At 39.6% G+C, this 13,436-nt stretch overlaps 1 protein-coding gene across 3 annotated transcripts in view; it reads left to right on the forward strand.

The window, feature by feature from the left end:
- ece2a (endothelin converting enzyme 2a) overlaps positions 1–13,436 on the forward strand; it is a 96,529-nt gene that overhangs the window by 24,966 nt on the left and 58,127 nt on the right. For all 3 annotated transcript variants that reach the window (XM_056260240.1, XM_056260237.1, XM_056260231.1), the window contains one exon: positions 10,582–10,865. In XM_056260240.1, coding sequence (XP_056116215.1) covers positions 10,582–10,865 — 284 coding nt within the window. The remainder of the gene's footprint in view (positions 1–10,581; positions 10,866–13,436) is intronic.

Genomic DNA, 13,436 nt, shown 5'->3' on the forward strand with positions numbered 1-13,436 from the left:
GTCAAGTTTTTCCACACCAAACTCATCTAACCATGTCTTTATGGACCTTTGTCCACTGGGGCACAGTCATGCTGGAATAGAAAAGGGCCTTCCCCAAACTGTTCCCACAAAGTTGGAAGCATAGCATAGTCCAAAATGTCTTGGTATGCTGACGCATTATGTTTTCCCTCCACTGGAAATAAGGTGTCCAAGCCCAACCCTCTGAAAAACAGCCCCATACCATTATCCCTCCTCCACCAAACTTTACAGTTGGCACAATGCAGTCAGGCAGGGAATGTTCTCCTGGCATCCGCCAAACCCAGACTCGTGAAGAAGAGAAGTGTGATTTGTCACTCTACAGAACACGTTTCCATTTCTCCAGAGTCCAATGGAGGTGTGCTTTACACCACTCCATCTGATGCTTGGCATTGTACTTGGTGATGTGAGGTTTGCATGTAGCTCCTTGGCCATGGAAACCCATTCCACGAAGCTCCCACTGCACAGTTTTTGCTGCTGTTTTTAAACTTTTCCAGTTTCCAATAATAACACTTGCAGTTGACTGTGTAATATTTAGCAGGTATGAAATTTAATTGAGCGTCAGCGTCAGTTCTGGCAGGCCAGGTAGTCAAGCCGCTGCTTATGCTATTTGCTATCAACACTGTCCCGTCAGCTGATCTGCTCCAGCTGAGCCGCATTAGCTGGTTAACTCCCCTCGCTGTTCAATGGCCAAAGCTCAAACAAGGCGCCCTATTTAAAGCTCATTCATCTTGCTCATACATGCTTGCTGCTCGCTCTGCTGGCTCGCTGCTCGCTTCTGCTGGCTCGCTGCTCGCTTCTGCTGCAAATATTGACACAGGACTCGACGTGGTTCATTCTCCATTCATCACTGAAAATCTTCACGAAGCTAAGTTCCTTTTTTCATTGCTAAAAGCTATCAGTGTGTTGGCAACATGCTTCTTGTTAATGCTGTCAGTGTGTTGGCAACATGCTTCTTGTTAATGCTATCCGTGTGGCATTTGGGCTATCTAACTAGTCGTTTTCATAAAAATGCTTATGCGATCATATTGGCTACGTGCGTTATCTGTTGTCATTGGCAACTGATCGCGTTGCTCACGCTGGCTTTACCACTATGCAGCGCAGATTCAAACAGCTGGCTGTGATAGGAATTAACTTCTGCGGACTGCCTCCGGATCGTATACACCTCATTCTTACGCATTGTGCAACAACTACGGCGGCGACACTCGCTCCGGTTTAACCCTTTAAGCTATGGGGCGGTGGTTTCTGCTGCTTACGAACGATACCTCCGTCCCGATGTTCGGGATATTCTTGACGACCAGAAGCCATGAGCTCAAGTCTCTGATTTGTTTCGTTAATAAAACACATTTGATCATTATTTTGCTCGCGCTCTGCTCAGTTAACGCCCCTGAATGCGCTATCAGCTGTTAATTTATTCATCTAGCTCGTTCTCAGAGGTGGATTAGTCATCTATCCATAGAGCTTACACTGTAGACTGTCAAACAGTTTAATACAGATAATCTAGGTAACAGCCTGTTTTAGCTATTGCGGTCTTGATTAGTCATTTCAGTAATTAATTAATATTTTACTATTATAAATCGCTAAATTAGGGCGGCTCAGTCGACACCGTTCGAGACACTCAATTTTGTTTTGGGGGGAATAGCTCATGTGGTTAAAAAATCATCCTCTGTATCACAGAGGATTGCCAGGTGTGGTTTTGTTTGGGGGGATATTCTAGCTCTCACAGTCTAAAACTGTGTGAGCGTTCCCTAATGCTGCTGCTGTCCTCTGACTCTCTGCTATTTCATGGTGCTCATGAAAGGTCAGAGGACTCCCTGAACAGAGCCATACCGCCAAATTTCAATTCAGGAACATCAACCTGTTTGCAATCTATTCAAATAATTCTTAATTATTTTGTCTGTGTGTTCTTGACTTTATGGACCTGACAGAAATTGAGCGTCAGCGTCAGTTCTGGCAGGCCAGGTAGTCAAGCCGCTGCTTATGCTATTTGCTATCAACACTGTCCCGTCAGCTGATCTGCTCCAGCTGAGCCGCATTAGCTGGTTAACTCCCCTCGCTGTTCAATGGCCAAAGCTCAAACAAGGCGCCCTATTTAAAGCTCATTCACCTTGCTCATACATGCTTGCTGCTCGCTCTGCTGGCTCGCTGCTCGCTTCTGCTGGCTCGCTGCTCGCTTCTGCTGGCTCGCTGCTCGCTTCTGCTGCCCGCCACCTCCCCAGCTCCTCCTTATGCATAACGTGGCATTTGCTATGTCATGTTGCCTGCTCTGTTCACAGGGGGATATTCTAGCTCTCACAGTCTAAAACTGTGTGAGCGTTCCCTAATGCTGCTGCTGCTGTCCTCTGACTCTCTGCTATTTCATGGTGCTCATGAAAGGTCAGAGGACTCCCTGAACAGAGCCATACCGCCAAATTTCAATTCAGGAACATCAACCTGTTTGCAATCTATTCAAATAATTCTTAATTATTTTGTCTGTGTGTTCTTGACTTTATGGACCTGACAGAACTGACTTATTGCAAAGGTGACATCCACAATATCACACTTGAATTCTCTGAGCTCTTCAGAATGTTTTTGACCATATTTCACTCCCAAAATAAACACATTAAACATGAAATTTCTCCTGAAATCTTAAAAACAGATCCTTCAATAAAACAAAAAGTAATCCTAATCTAATACATTCTGTAAAACAATGAAAAACTGTTTCTCTGGCTCCACAAAATGCACATTTGTCAACAACATCCGAATTTATAACAGAAACAAAAGCATTGATATAGCCCCATGCAATATACGCTTCTGCAAATTACCGGTTTGCTTGTTCAATGGTGGTTCATACCATCCATACTGGCTTATCTTCTTCTTGTAACCCAAACTTTTCTCGCCACACGGTGTCTTTCTTCTCAGTTAATGCCACTTTATTTAAAATTTTAACAAAACACCTATACAACAATTTTCCTGCAACCAAACCCAAGTCCAAATCATGCAACCCTTTTAAATCCAGCAGGATACCAGACCATACCTGTCAAGTATCCAGTTTTGGCCGGGAAAGTCCCGTATTTTACCCTTCTTTCCCGCCGTCCTCCCGTATTAGGATTTTCCCGTAAATCTCCCGTATTTTAACCTGCGTTATTGAAAAATAATAATACCCCGGACGGAGTAAAAAAAAAAAACATTCCCAATCAATCTGAGCTCTGTCACTATAGCCTCGCGATAACTACAGCTAGGGCCTACTGTAGGTGGCAGTTGTCGCGAGGTTAGTGGTCAGATGATGAGTGACAACGCGGGGAAAACAAAAAACAAACAAAAACAGAGACGGATGATGGACGCTATAGAGCAAGGCACTCCTGTCAAAAAACCAAAACCCTCATGTACTAAATACCGCGATCAATGGGATAGCGAATTTACTTTTCTGAAGAGGAGCAGGGTGGGGGACAGTCACGCGTTTTGTAAGTTTTGTAACTGCGACTTTAGCATCTAACACGGGGAGGGAATGATGTATGTCAGCACGAGAAAGGGTGTTTAGCATGGTACGAAAGATTGTTACAGAGAATAGGATGATGTTAGACAACAGAACTGTTTGCTCTACTCTCATGTAAAATTAACCACTCTGGCCCAGCCCACAAATACACTCCTTCCAAAACAGTTAATACAAAGTCTGCAACAAATTTGTTCAATAACTCACTAAAAGAGTAAAGAAAAGTTATGTGAAATGAAAAGAAAAACTGCAAATGAAAAGAAAAACTGTAAAAGAAAAGCAATATGAAATGAAAATAATGTGTGGAATGAAAATAAAATGTAAATGTAAAGACAAGCAATGTTAAATGAACAGAAAATATGCAAATAAGCCTTGAAATAAATGCTCTTAATATATACCCCATATCATACATATATATATATATATATATGTGTGTGTGTTTTCATTTAGGCTATAACACCTGTCTTAAAATGTAAGGGATACTGGAGCTTGGTTGGGGTGGTGGGACTGCTCGCGGTGGGCGCCGGAAAATTTCCCTTATTTTCAAATCCAAAACTTGACAGGTATGTACCAGACATACCCTTTAAATATGGTGAAATGACAATTTTCGGAAAGGGATCTCTCATATTTGGAACCAGGCTTCCATTACCCACATTTTCCAACATGATTAATTCTTCCTCTGTTAATCTTCCTTTCCACATTTTTAAAATTACCTCAGTTTGACGTGAAGACCTCTGGCCTAATGCCGTGACCAATGCAATGCAGTCTGATCTCACTTCTGTCAGGGCCACTATCGTCAAATACGATTGACAATTAGCATACAGTTTGGATTGGTGGTATGGTTCTGTTCTGGACGAGAACTCCCTGCGCATCCGTGCAGCCTAGCATGGATAAGAGCAGGGAGAGCAGCAATAACCCACCTTAGGGTAAACAGAACAGAACCAACATGAATGTATTGCAGATATCATTAATTCAAGATTTTAAAGTACAACATAATTCGAGAATTTATTCTGATTCAAGGGGAATCAGAAAACCAAATCCTGACTGGGCGATATGAGGAGCTGGGGATGGAGGAGGGTAATCAGCTCCTGAGTAACGCGATAGCTGCTGATAATACTGAAGGAGCTTATATATGTATACAGTGATAGGCATCGTATTCCTATAGGTAGACGTGGATCAGCTGAGAGTCACTGATATGAGATTGACTAACGTGACCTGCCAGAACTGACGCTACGCTTGATTTAAGTCAGGTCCTACCACATCAAATAAATCTTTTAGTTTTACCATACCAGAGCCACATAGCCTTAGTGTAAGACCTGGGAAACACTCATTTGATAAATCAAAACGAGCTCCTTTGACCAAACGCCTCCATATATCACACAATTTATGAGTCTCAATCAATATAGCACGGCTTGAGGCTTCATGAGGTTCAGCATGATTCCGATTTAATACATAATTCTCTGTACAGTTGAAATCACCACTTAAAAACAAATGCTTATTTGAGTTACAGCTCTGCAAAATTCCATTGAGATTATTCAACAAACAAACTCTCTCAGCGCCATTAGTGGGAGCATATACCTTAATAAACACATCATTGAATTTTTCAAATTGTGCCCGTATAAGTCTACCAGGAATTTCTTGCTTCACCTCAAAAGAGGCAGGAGTAAAATGTTTAGCAAATAATACAGCCACCCCTCCTCTAGAACTCATTTGAGAGCACAGCACCACTCCTTCCCATTCTTTTCTCCTGTCAATTTCATTTAGACCATCACTGTGTGTCTCCTGAATGAATCTATTTGCTTTTGTTTTATTAATTCAAATAACAGTGCTCTTTTATACGCATCTCGTGCCCCATTCATATTAAGAGTGCCTAACTACACTCATTGAAAAATATGAGAGAAAGATTAAAATCACGACAAGATTCAGCATGTAGGAGCAAAATAGACTATATCGTTTCAAACCCATCCTCTGCTTGAAGTTCTGATCTCAATTTTGCAACAATTTTCTTTAATCTATATATTTCTTGGACAGTAAACTGTTCTTCACCCTCGCCTCGCATTAACATCCCCACAGAGTCAACAAACATTTTGCTGTCTGAAAGAAATCTGTAACCTGGACTTTTTTTTTTTTTTTGACCTAACTTTTCCAAAAGAGTAAGCACTACGCCTACTCCTTTTGTCCAAAGTATCACTATCAAAATCTTCAGCAGTACTGCTTTCAACATCCTTACGTGCATCAACTTTCTGGCGGTTGTTTTGAATTTGCATCCCCTTTTTTCATTTTGTTCCTTTTCCTCTTAACAGAGAGCGCTTTAAAAAGTGCACCATCGCTCACATACTCCGCACTAGCTTCATCTTCCATCACCAGATCAACTGTTTTGTCAATAACATTTGATGTTTCCCCCTCTACCATTCCCGAACCTCCCATCCTTGCATCACTTGTTCCAGCCTCTGCTGTATCACTCACACCTTCAGCTTGTTCGCACTCGACTGCTGTGACAGCATCATTCTCCACAGCTGCTGTGCTACCACTGCATTTGCACTAGTGTCCTCAGTCTGTTCTGGACACAAACTTCTAATGTGCCCCTCCACATTTAAAACATTTCATCATCTTAGAACAAACACAACATAATCAAAGCCATCGGATCTAAATTTAAATGGCACATTTATTTCCTCAATTTCGGGGGAACGGGGGAACATTGGACAAAATTATATTTTTTGCCTAAAGATATTACTGGCGTAAAAGTCTCCTGTATGATAATTCTGTTTTGCACCACGCCGTTCACTTTCTCAAGGTTATCTAAAAAAATCACCACAGCGCTATTCATACGAGACGCTGACATTATGCTGTCGTGACCGACAACATTCCCAACCGCCAAACTAAACTCTTCCAATCTTGGTGCAATCTTGATGCCATGCCTGCGTGAAAGCCGATCATAACTGAAGAGTTCGGAGGACATGATAACAAACATGATGTTAGCTTATTGCATGATTTGTGTTTGAACTGCAGCTTTGGTCTCAATGATTTGAAACATTTCACACTGAGAGTTGCATTGATTGTCTTGTTGTCAAAAAATATCAGTCATGTTCAATATTGGTGTCTGTGTAACAGTAAAAGTTACATCTGAGTTCATTAGGGATGAGTTTAGTTTGGTTGAACGGTTCATTGGAGAATCTTTCAGATAGTGTGTGACAGACGATCTCAGTGTCTCAGTGTGTGTGACAGAGATAAACAGACACATCACTGCTTGTAGTGGAAAGAACATGTTCATAGCCATAAACAGTGAAACATAGTATGCTCTAATTGCTTTTCTCGTCCTATGCGTTTGCACTCTCGTGACCTAATTACGACGCTGCTGACGATGGTTATTTTCTCTCTCTCTCTGTTCCTGTGTGTTCTTGTGTATCTGCTATTCCCAGCATGCTTTAGGAGGCTGGTAAACAAAGCCCTGTGGGAGTCTGTCTATATGCGCTCTGTCTCACATCACCAAGGCAACAGAGCCGCTCCCTCCGTGAAGATGACATTTCCGGGAATGTTTTCCGAGTTTGTGTGTTTAACATCAAGGCGAATGTTAATACTATAAAGGAAAATGTGTGGAGGTTTTTCAGGGAAGAACATGTATGTTCAGAGAAAACGCATATCAGAAGTAGTCACAAATTCCGGGAAAGTGATGATAATTTATCTTAGAAAATGTTTGTCCTCTCATTCAGATGCTGATCTGTATCTCTTCATGCATTTCTTTCTCAAACATGCTTTACAGACCTGCAGAGGATCTGCTTTGTTGTGTCTCTTGTGAACAACTTCAATAGTTTTTTCACTTTAGGTAATATCTAGATTTGTGGTTCTCTAAAGGTTTTGCTTCAGGATTCACGTTTTACATTGGACATCCAGTGGCAATCCAACATGGTACAATTATTGTTTATCAAAAATAAACAAAAAGCAGGCTTAAGGCTTAATTTTAAAATGGAAGTTTATAGTATGGTTATTGTTCTTGGTGAACAGGCCTTAACTATCCATTGATTGCCACTGCCAGTAGGTTTCACTTTTAATAATCGGCCAATCAGCCAATGGAATTGTCAAGTTATAACAAAATAATGGCCCAAAAAAGTCTAGCTGACTGTGACATCACTATTTTATTTTCAGAGGCCTAGTCATGTCTTTATTCTGCTAGTGTTGCGTAATTCATTGAAATGTCATGCTCCACTTGGTATGACATCATGGTGCTAAATCATTCACTTTACTGCAGCATTGGTGCATTACGGGAAATCATGGATGACCCACTTTCGTCGTCTAAAACATCAACTTATCCTCAGTTACTGTATGGATGAGACTGGTTGGTTTCACTATGCAACATGTTCCAATTTTAAACATTCAGTTTCTGAAAGAGAGAGGTTTTGTGAAATTGCATCCTTATACAGTGAATCCTAGAGATTGCTTTCTATTCCAGAGACATACTGCCTAGAGATCTGTGTATGGCACATTCTTGAGTCTCTGGGTCTTGTGATGTTTGTTTGACACGTCTCGTGACTGTCTGAGATGTGGAATAAGTTTTTCCGTCTCCCTATGTGGAGAAGGAGAGAGTGAGAGAGCAGTGAATGAAGGAATGCTACGCGTGATATGCTAGACTAACCTTAGCGTTCTGTCCTGTTAGTGTGTCCGCTCTGGAAATTCCCAGGTCCTCGATTCTACGAAAGCTCTGAAGAGGGAGATCCAGGCACAGGCGGTGCTAGAAAAGGTCAGGGGCCATGTGTAGCTGGTGATGTCATGGAGAGAGCGGAAACAAGGACTGTTTATGAGTGGAGGGCAGTGGTTGACTTGACAGCTTAGGAATTCTCTCTCTCAGTGTTTCTCTCTGTCTTCTCTTCTCTTTCTCTGCATACACACATTTAGGTACACTGTTGTAGTGACCTTATAAACCACCAACACCTGTGAGGCAGGGTATATACTGTATTAATATCAGCATAAACAGTCTCATGTTCAAGCTTTTTGGCACACGATAGTCATTTAAATATATATTTAAGTGTGTCTGTTTTGTCTTTCTTGTGGCACGAAACAGAATTGGAGAAATAACGACTGTTTTCAAGTCAGGTTTCCTAAATAGAAAGCCTTGTCTGCCATTGGTCAAAAAATCTGTCCAAAACCAATGTCTGTGGTTGAGTTAGTTATGTCAAAAAAATTATAATATTGCAATTCCATTTGATACAGTAGTGGTGCAGAAATTACACATTTCACCTTTGAGATTGAATAGGATAAATTATTATTATTTATTTTTTTTACAAAGTTTCTGTAAAAAAATACCATAATTAGGCCATATTTACTTCTACTATAAATTTAAAATAAGTTAACATTGGATTCAGGATTGTTAACTAAAAGTATTAAAAATGTTTTTGGGTAATTGAAACAAAGCTGAAATAAAATATAAATATTAGATGTAAAACTATGGCAACTAATTGAATTACATTTTATTTGAAGTAATACAAATACTAAGCTAAAACGGAAATAAAAATAGTTAAATAAAATATTTTAAAAGTAATTAACAAAAAATACTAATAATAAAACGAAAACTGACAATGTAACAATAAAAAGCTTATTCAAAATATTAATAAATACTATAACATTTATAATTAATACTGAACCTCCTCCTTTGCATAAAGAGATTTTTAAATCTCTGTCAGGTTGTTTAATTTATTTGTAGTGATAATAATATCTATAGTAAGTATGTAAAGAGAAATTAAGGGTTGTTTTACTGAAGTGGACTTGTTAGGTTTTGATATGCTAAAAAAAAACCTAACAAAAAAAACGTTTTTTTTTTCCCACTGGCACACTTGAACTGAATGGTTTTGTAATGAGATTTGGGAGAAGAGTGGCAGCATGAGCGAGATAAACTCTATAAAGAGCTATAAATCGAATTTGAGACACTGATTTAAACGTACCATTAGGTGCCTCCAGGGAAACGCCTTTTGTCCAGCTGAGATGACAGCATGCAAGCTTCCAGATAACACTAATAGTGCACCAACTTTCCTGTGAAAAATGACTTCATGACTTTGTTATCTTTACATTCAGCGTTAAGTGAGAAGAGAGAAGTGTTGACTACAGACTGAGAAAATGCCTTTGATTAAACACCCTCTGTAAGATTGCTCGTTAAGCAACCTTTAATTAGACTAACGAAGAAGGCGATAATTAAAGTTGCTCTCGCCTCAGGAGCTGAGACGTACAACCCTCGCGCCACAACAGGAAGTCACAACATGTGACTTCCTGTCACTCACACTTCTGGTTAGACTGGTGATTTTGAATCACCTGACAACTTTTTATACAAAAAGTCACACGGGTGGCACATTTTAAAATTAGAATGTTTTGATTATGAGAAAGTTGTCACTTTCATGCTGCTTTATGACTTCTTGGCCCCGTTCTAAGCTAACTTACACAAGAATGCAGTAAGTTGAGAGTGACTACATTTATTTGCGAAAGCGACCACTATATTTTCACTCCATGTCTGTACAAAGTCATCACTCCCAGAATTGAGATGGGAAACATAGTGGTATCCATTGCAATGCAGCAAGCAACATGTTTAGAAACACTTTGATTTTAGCTAATTTTGACAATATTAGCAACATAGCAAACATATTTTGTGTATAAAACTGCTTTTAAACATTCTCTGGACCGTAATGTGTGTAGAACCTATGGTGGAAAGAGATTTTTTGTTTGATAAAGGGTGGTTGTGGACACACTGCTGACACACATTTATGTTTAATCACCATGTAAAAGTGAATTTTGTATAATAGGCCCCCTTTAACAAAACAATAACTTTTGAATGGTAGTGTAGAACACTGATTTCATCAGTGAACCATATACATGAGAGTTTGAAATCTTTAAAGTTTGGTTTTGACATCAAAAACTAAACAGACATGCACATTGAATAAGCTGACAGAAGGCCTGTGTAAAGCTCTATATATGCAGTGAAAATCATAGTATGTATGTGACCTCTGATGTCTCCTGTTCATCAAAGTATTTTTATAAAGATGTAACATAAATATACAGTAACAGAACTCTCAAACTGTTTTTCACTTGCCAGACTCTTTCTCTCTGTCTCTCAGGTTGTGGTAACAGTGCTCTGAGCTATGATATGTACCAGGCCGGCTACACCTCCATCACTAATGTGGATTACTCCAGTGTTTGTGTGGAGAGCATGGCGGAGAGACACAAGGACTGCGCTCAGCTCAGCTGGTTGTGCATGGACGCCCGTCGACTGGCCTTCTCTGACGGTGTGTTTGATGTGGTTTTGGAGAAGGGAACTCTGGACGCCATGCTGGTGGACGAGACTGACCCGTGGAAGGTCTCCGAGAAGGCGGCCCGACTGCTGCACCAGGTTCTCTTAGAGGTGAGGAACGACAGTGTAACATTTTGACTTTGAGGGGCTTCAGCTGTCTGAATTCTGGAGACTATTGGGTTCTAGATGGATAAAGGTGAAGAATGTAATTTCTTCATTGCTAGTGGCACGGAAACACAATTGTTCTGCCAAACAGGTGGTCCTTCCCCAAACTTACACCATTGGATGAGCCAAGAGTTCCTGTTCCCTTCATGCAAAAAAGATTGAGCATAATTCATGAATTACATGCTTTATCTTTAACAGACTTAAGTTTGCTTATGTTTAAAGGGATACTCCACCCAAAAATGAAAATTCTGTCATCATTTACTCACCCTCAAGTTGTTGCAAACCTGTATGAGTTTCTTTCTTCTGCTGAACACAAAGGAAGATATTTTGAAGAATGATTGGAACTATTTTTTTTTTCTACTATGGAAGTCAATGGTGCCTAACAACTGTTTGGTTCCAATCGTTCTTCAAAATATCTTCCTTTGTGTTCATCAGAAGAAAGAAACTCATACAGGTTTGAAACAACTTGAGGGTGAGTAAATGATGACAGAATTTACATTTTTGGGTGGAGTATCCCTTTAACATCCCTTACTGATGTTCTGGTAGACAGAACTATCCTCTTATTCTTCCCCTTTGAAACCTGGTTATTTTACTTTCTTAGAGATCGAAGAGAATATTTATGAATAACTTCAGTTTCTTTACGCTTGTCGGTTTCTTCTCGCAACACTTGATTCCAGAGGCAGTGTAAGGAGGAGACAGGCATTATTGCAACTGTAACTCTCATATTTACAGTAAGTAAAAAGAGCCAGTGGGACTATTTGCAGAGAACAGATTTAGGTGAGTTTTTTCAAAATGTTTGAATTAAAGGGATAGTTCACCCAAAAATGACAATTCTGCCATCACCTATTCGCCCTCAAGTTATTCCAAACCTGTATGAGTTTCTTTCTTGTGTAGAACACAAAAGAAGATATTTTAAAGATTGTTGGTAATCAAACAGTTGACGGTAGCCATTGACTTCTATAGTAGAAAAAACCCCCCATTGAAGTCAGTGGCTACCGTCAACTGTTTGATTACCAACATTCTTTAAAATATCTTCTTTTGTGTTCAACACAAGAAAGAAACTCATGCAGGTAAAACATTTTACATCTTTACATCAGGACTGATGATTCTGAACAGTCTAAATTTGGCAGCTCAGCTCAGGAGAAGCATTTCAAGTATGCCGTACGAGTAGATTTTTACCTCTTGGGTAGAGATTAATTCCACTCTTCGAAATTTGAAGAACTTCCACATCTGTCACATCCCTTAATGAAGATTAGAGGAAAGGAAAATCACAGTACAGATGACATGCTGATTCATGTTCAGTGACATAGGGGGCCACAGATGTAAAGTGTTTTTCCCTTTTATCCTTAAATGAGGGATTCAAACCTTGTGTTATTAAACTCACAGGTGCTAAGTGGCTTTCACTCAATCCCACAATGCACTACTGCAAGAATTATTCATCAGATGTCTCAGTGAGTGCCACGCAGCATAGGAACAACCCTGTGTTTTTTTGCGTTAAAGGCCTACTAATAGATGTTTTGACTCTTAAAACTCATAGGAAATATTTCCGTACAATCTAGCCTTTCATCACAGCAGAAATCACAGTGCCATTTATATTTAATCTCTTTCTCTCATGTTAATAGTGTAACAGTCAGTTCAGTTTCCTCCCTTCATAGTTTATTCATCAGTATGTCAGAGCAGCACAGATTAGGCTGGCAGTCTGATGTGTGTGTGTGTGTGTGGTTGTGTGTGTGTGGCCTGGTAAACCCTACATTATCGGGACAAAATGTCCCCACAAAAATGGCAATATCTGAAATCCTTGTCCTTGTGGTGACATTTTTTGGGACAGGTTATAAATCATATTAAGTGATGATTTTTAACAATGTAAAAATTCAGAAAGTTTTCTGTGATGGGTGGGTTTAGGGTTAGGGTATAGAATATACAGTTTGTACAGTATAAAAATCATTATGTCTATGGAAAGTCCCCATAAAACATGAAGAAACACAACACGCGTGCGTGTGTGTGTGTGTGTGTGTGTCAAGTCAAGTCAAATATATTTATATAGCGCTTTTCACAATACAGATTGTGTCAAAGCTGCTTCACAGTATCAATCAAATGTGTGTGTGATAATGTGATGTTTTTTACACCTGTCTAGCCTCAAGAAAGAAAGAGGAAGATTATGAGCAAGAGAAAACAAGTGCTCTGTTTTCTCATTCTTAGCAAAGCCAGCAAAGCTGTTTTATGTTGCCAGTTATGAAGGAACAATGTCCTCTCTTCCTCTATTCTAGTGATTGTGGTAATTTGCAGCTTTAGGTATTAACTCAGAGTGGATAGAGGAGTCCAGGGAAGGAAAATAAGTTACAGATTCTGTCATGTTTTCAAACAAATTGTTAATCTGATTGTGCCACTCTCCAATCATTGATGTGTGTTTTTAGGTATGCCTCTGCACATTAAGCTGTGAAAAGTGAAAGTAATAATAACATTACACACTTTACTTTTAAAAATGTCATTATCAACAGATTACTGATAGAACAAAAT

Source organism: Rhinichthys klamathensis, unplaced genomic scaffold, assembly GCF_029890125.1.
Source record: "Rhinichthys klamathensis goyatoka isolate OS25496 unplaced genomic scaffold, OSU_Roscu_1.1 h1tg000008l_1, whole genome shotgun sequence".
In the NCBI taxonomy this organism is placed as follows: domain Eukaryota; kingdom Metazoa; phylum Chordata; class Actinopteri; order Cypriniformes; family Leuciscidae; genus Rhinichthys; species Rhinichthys klamathensis.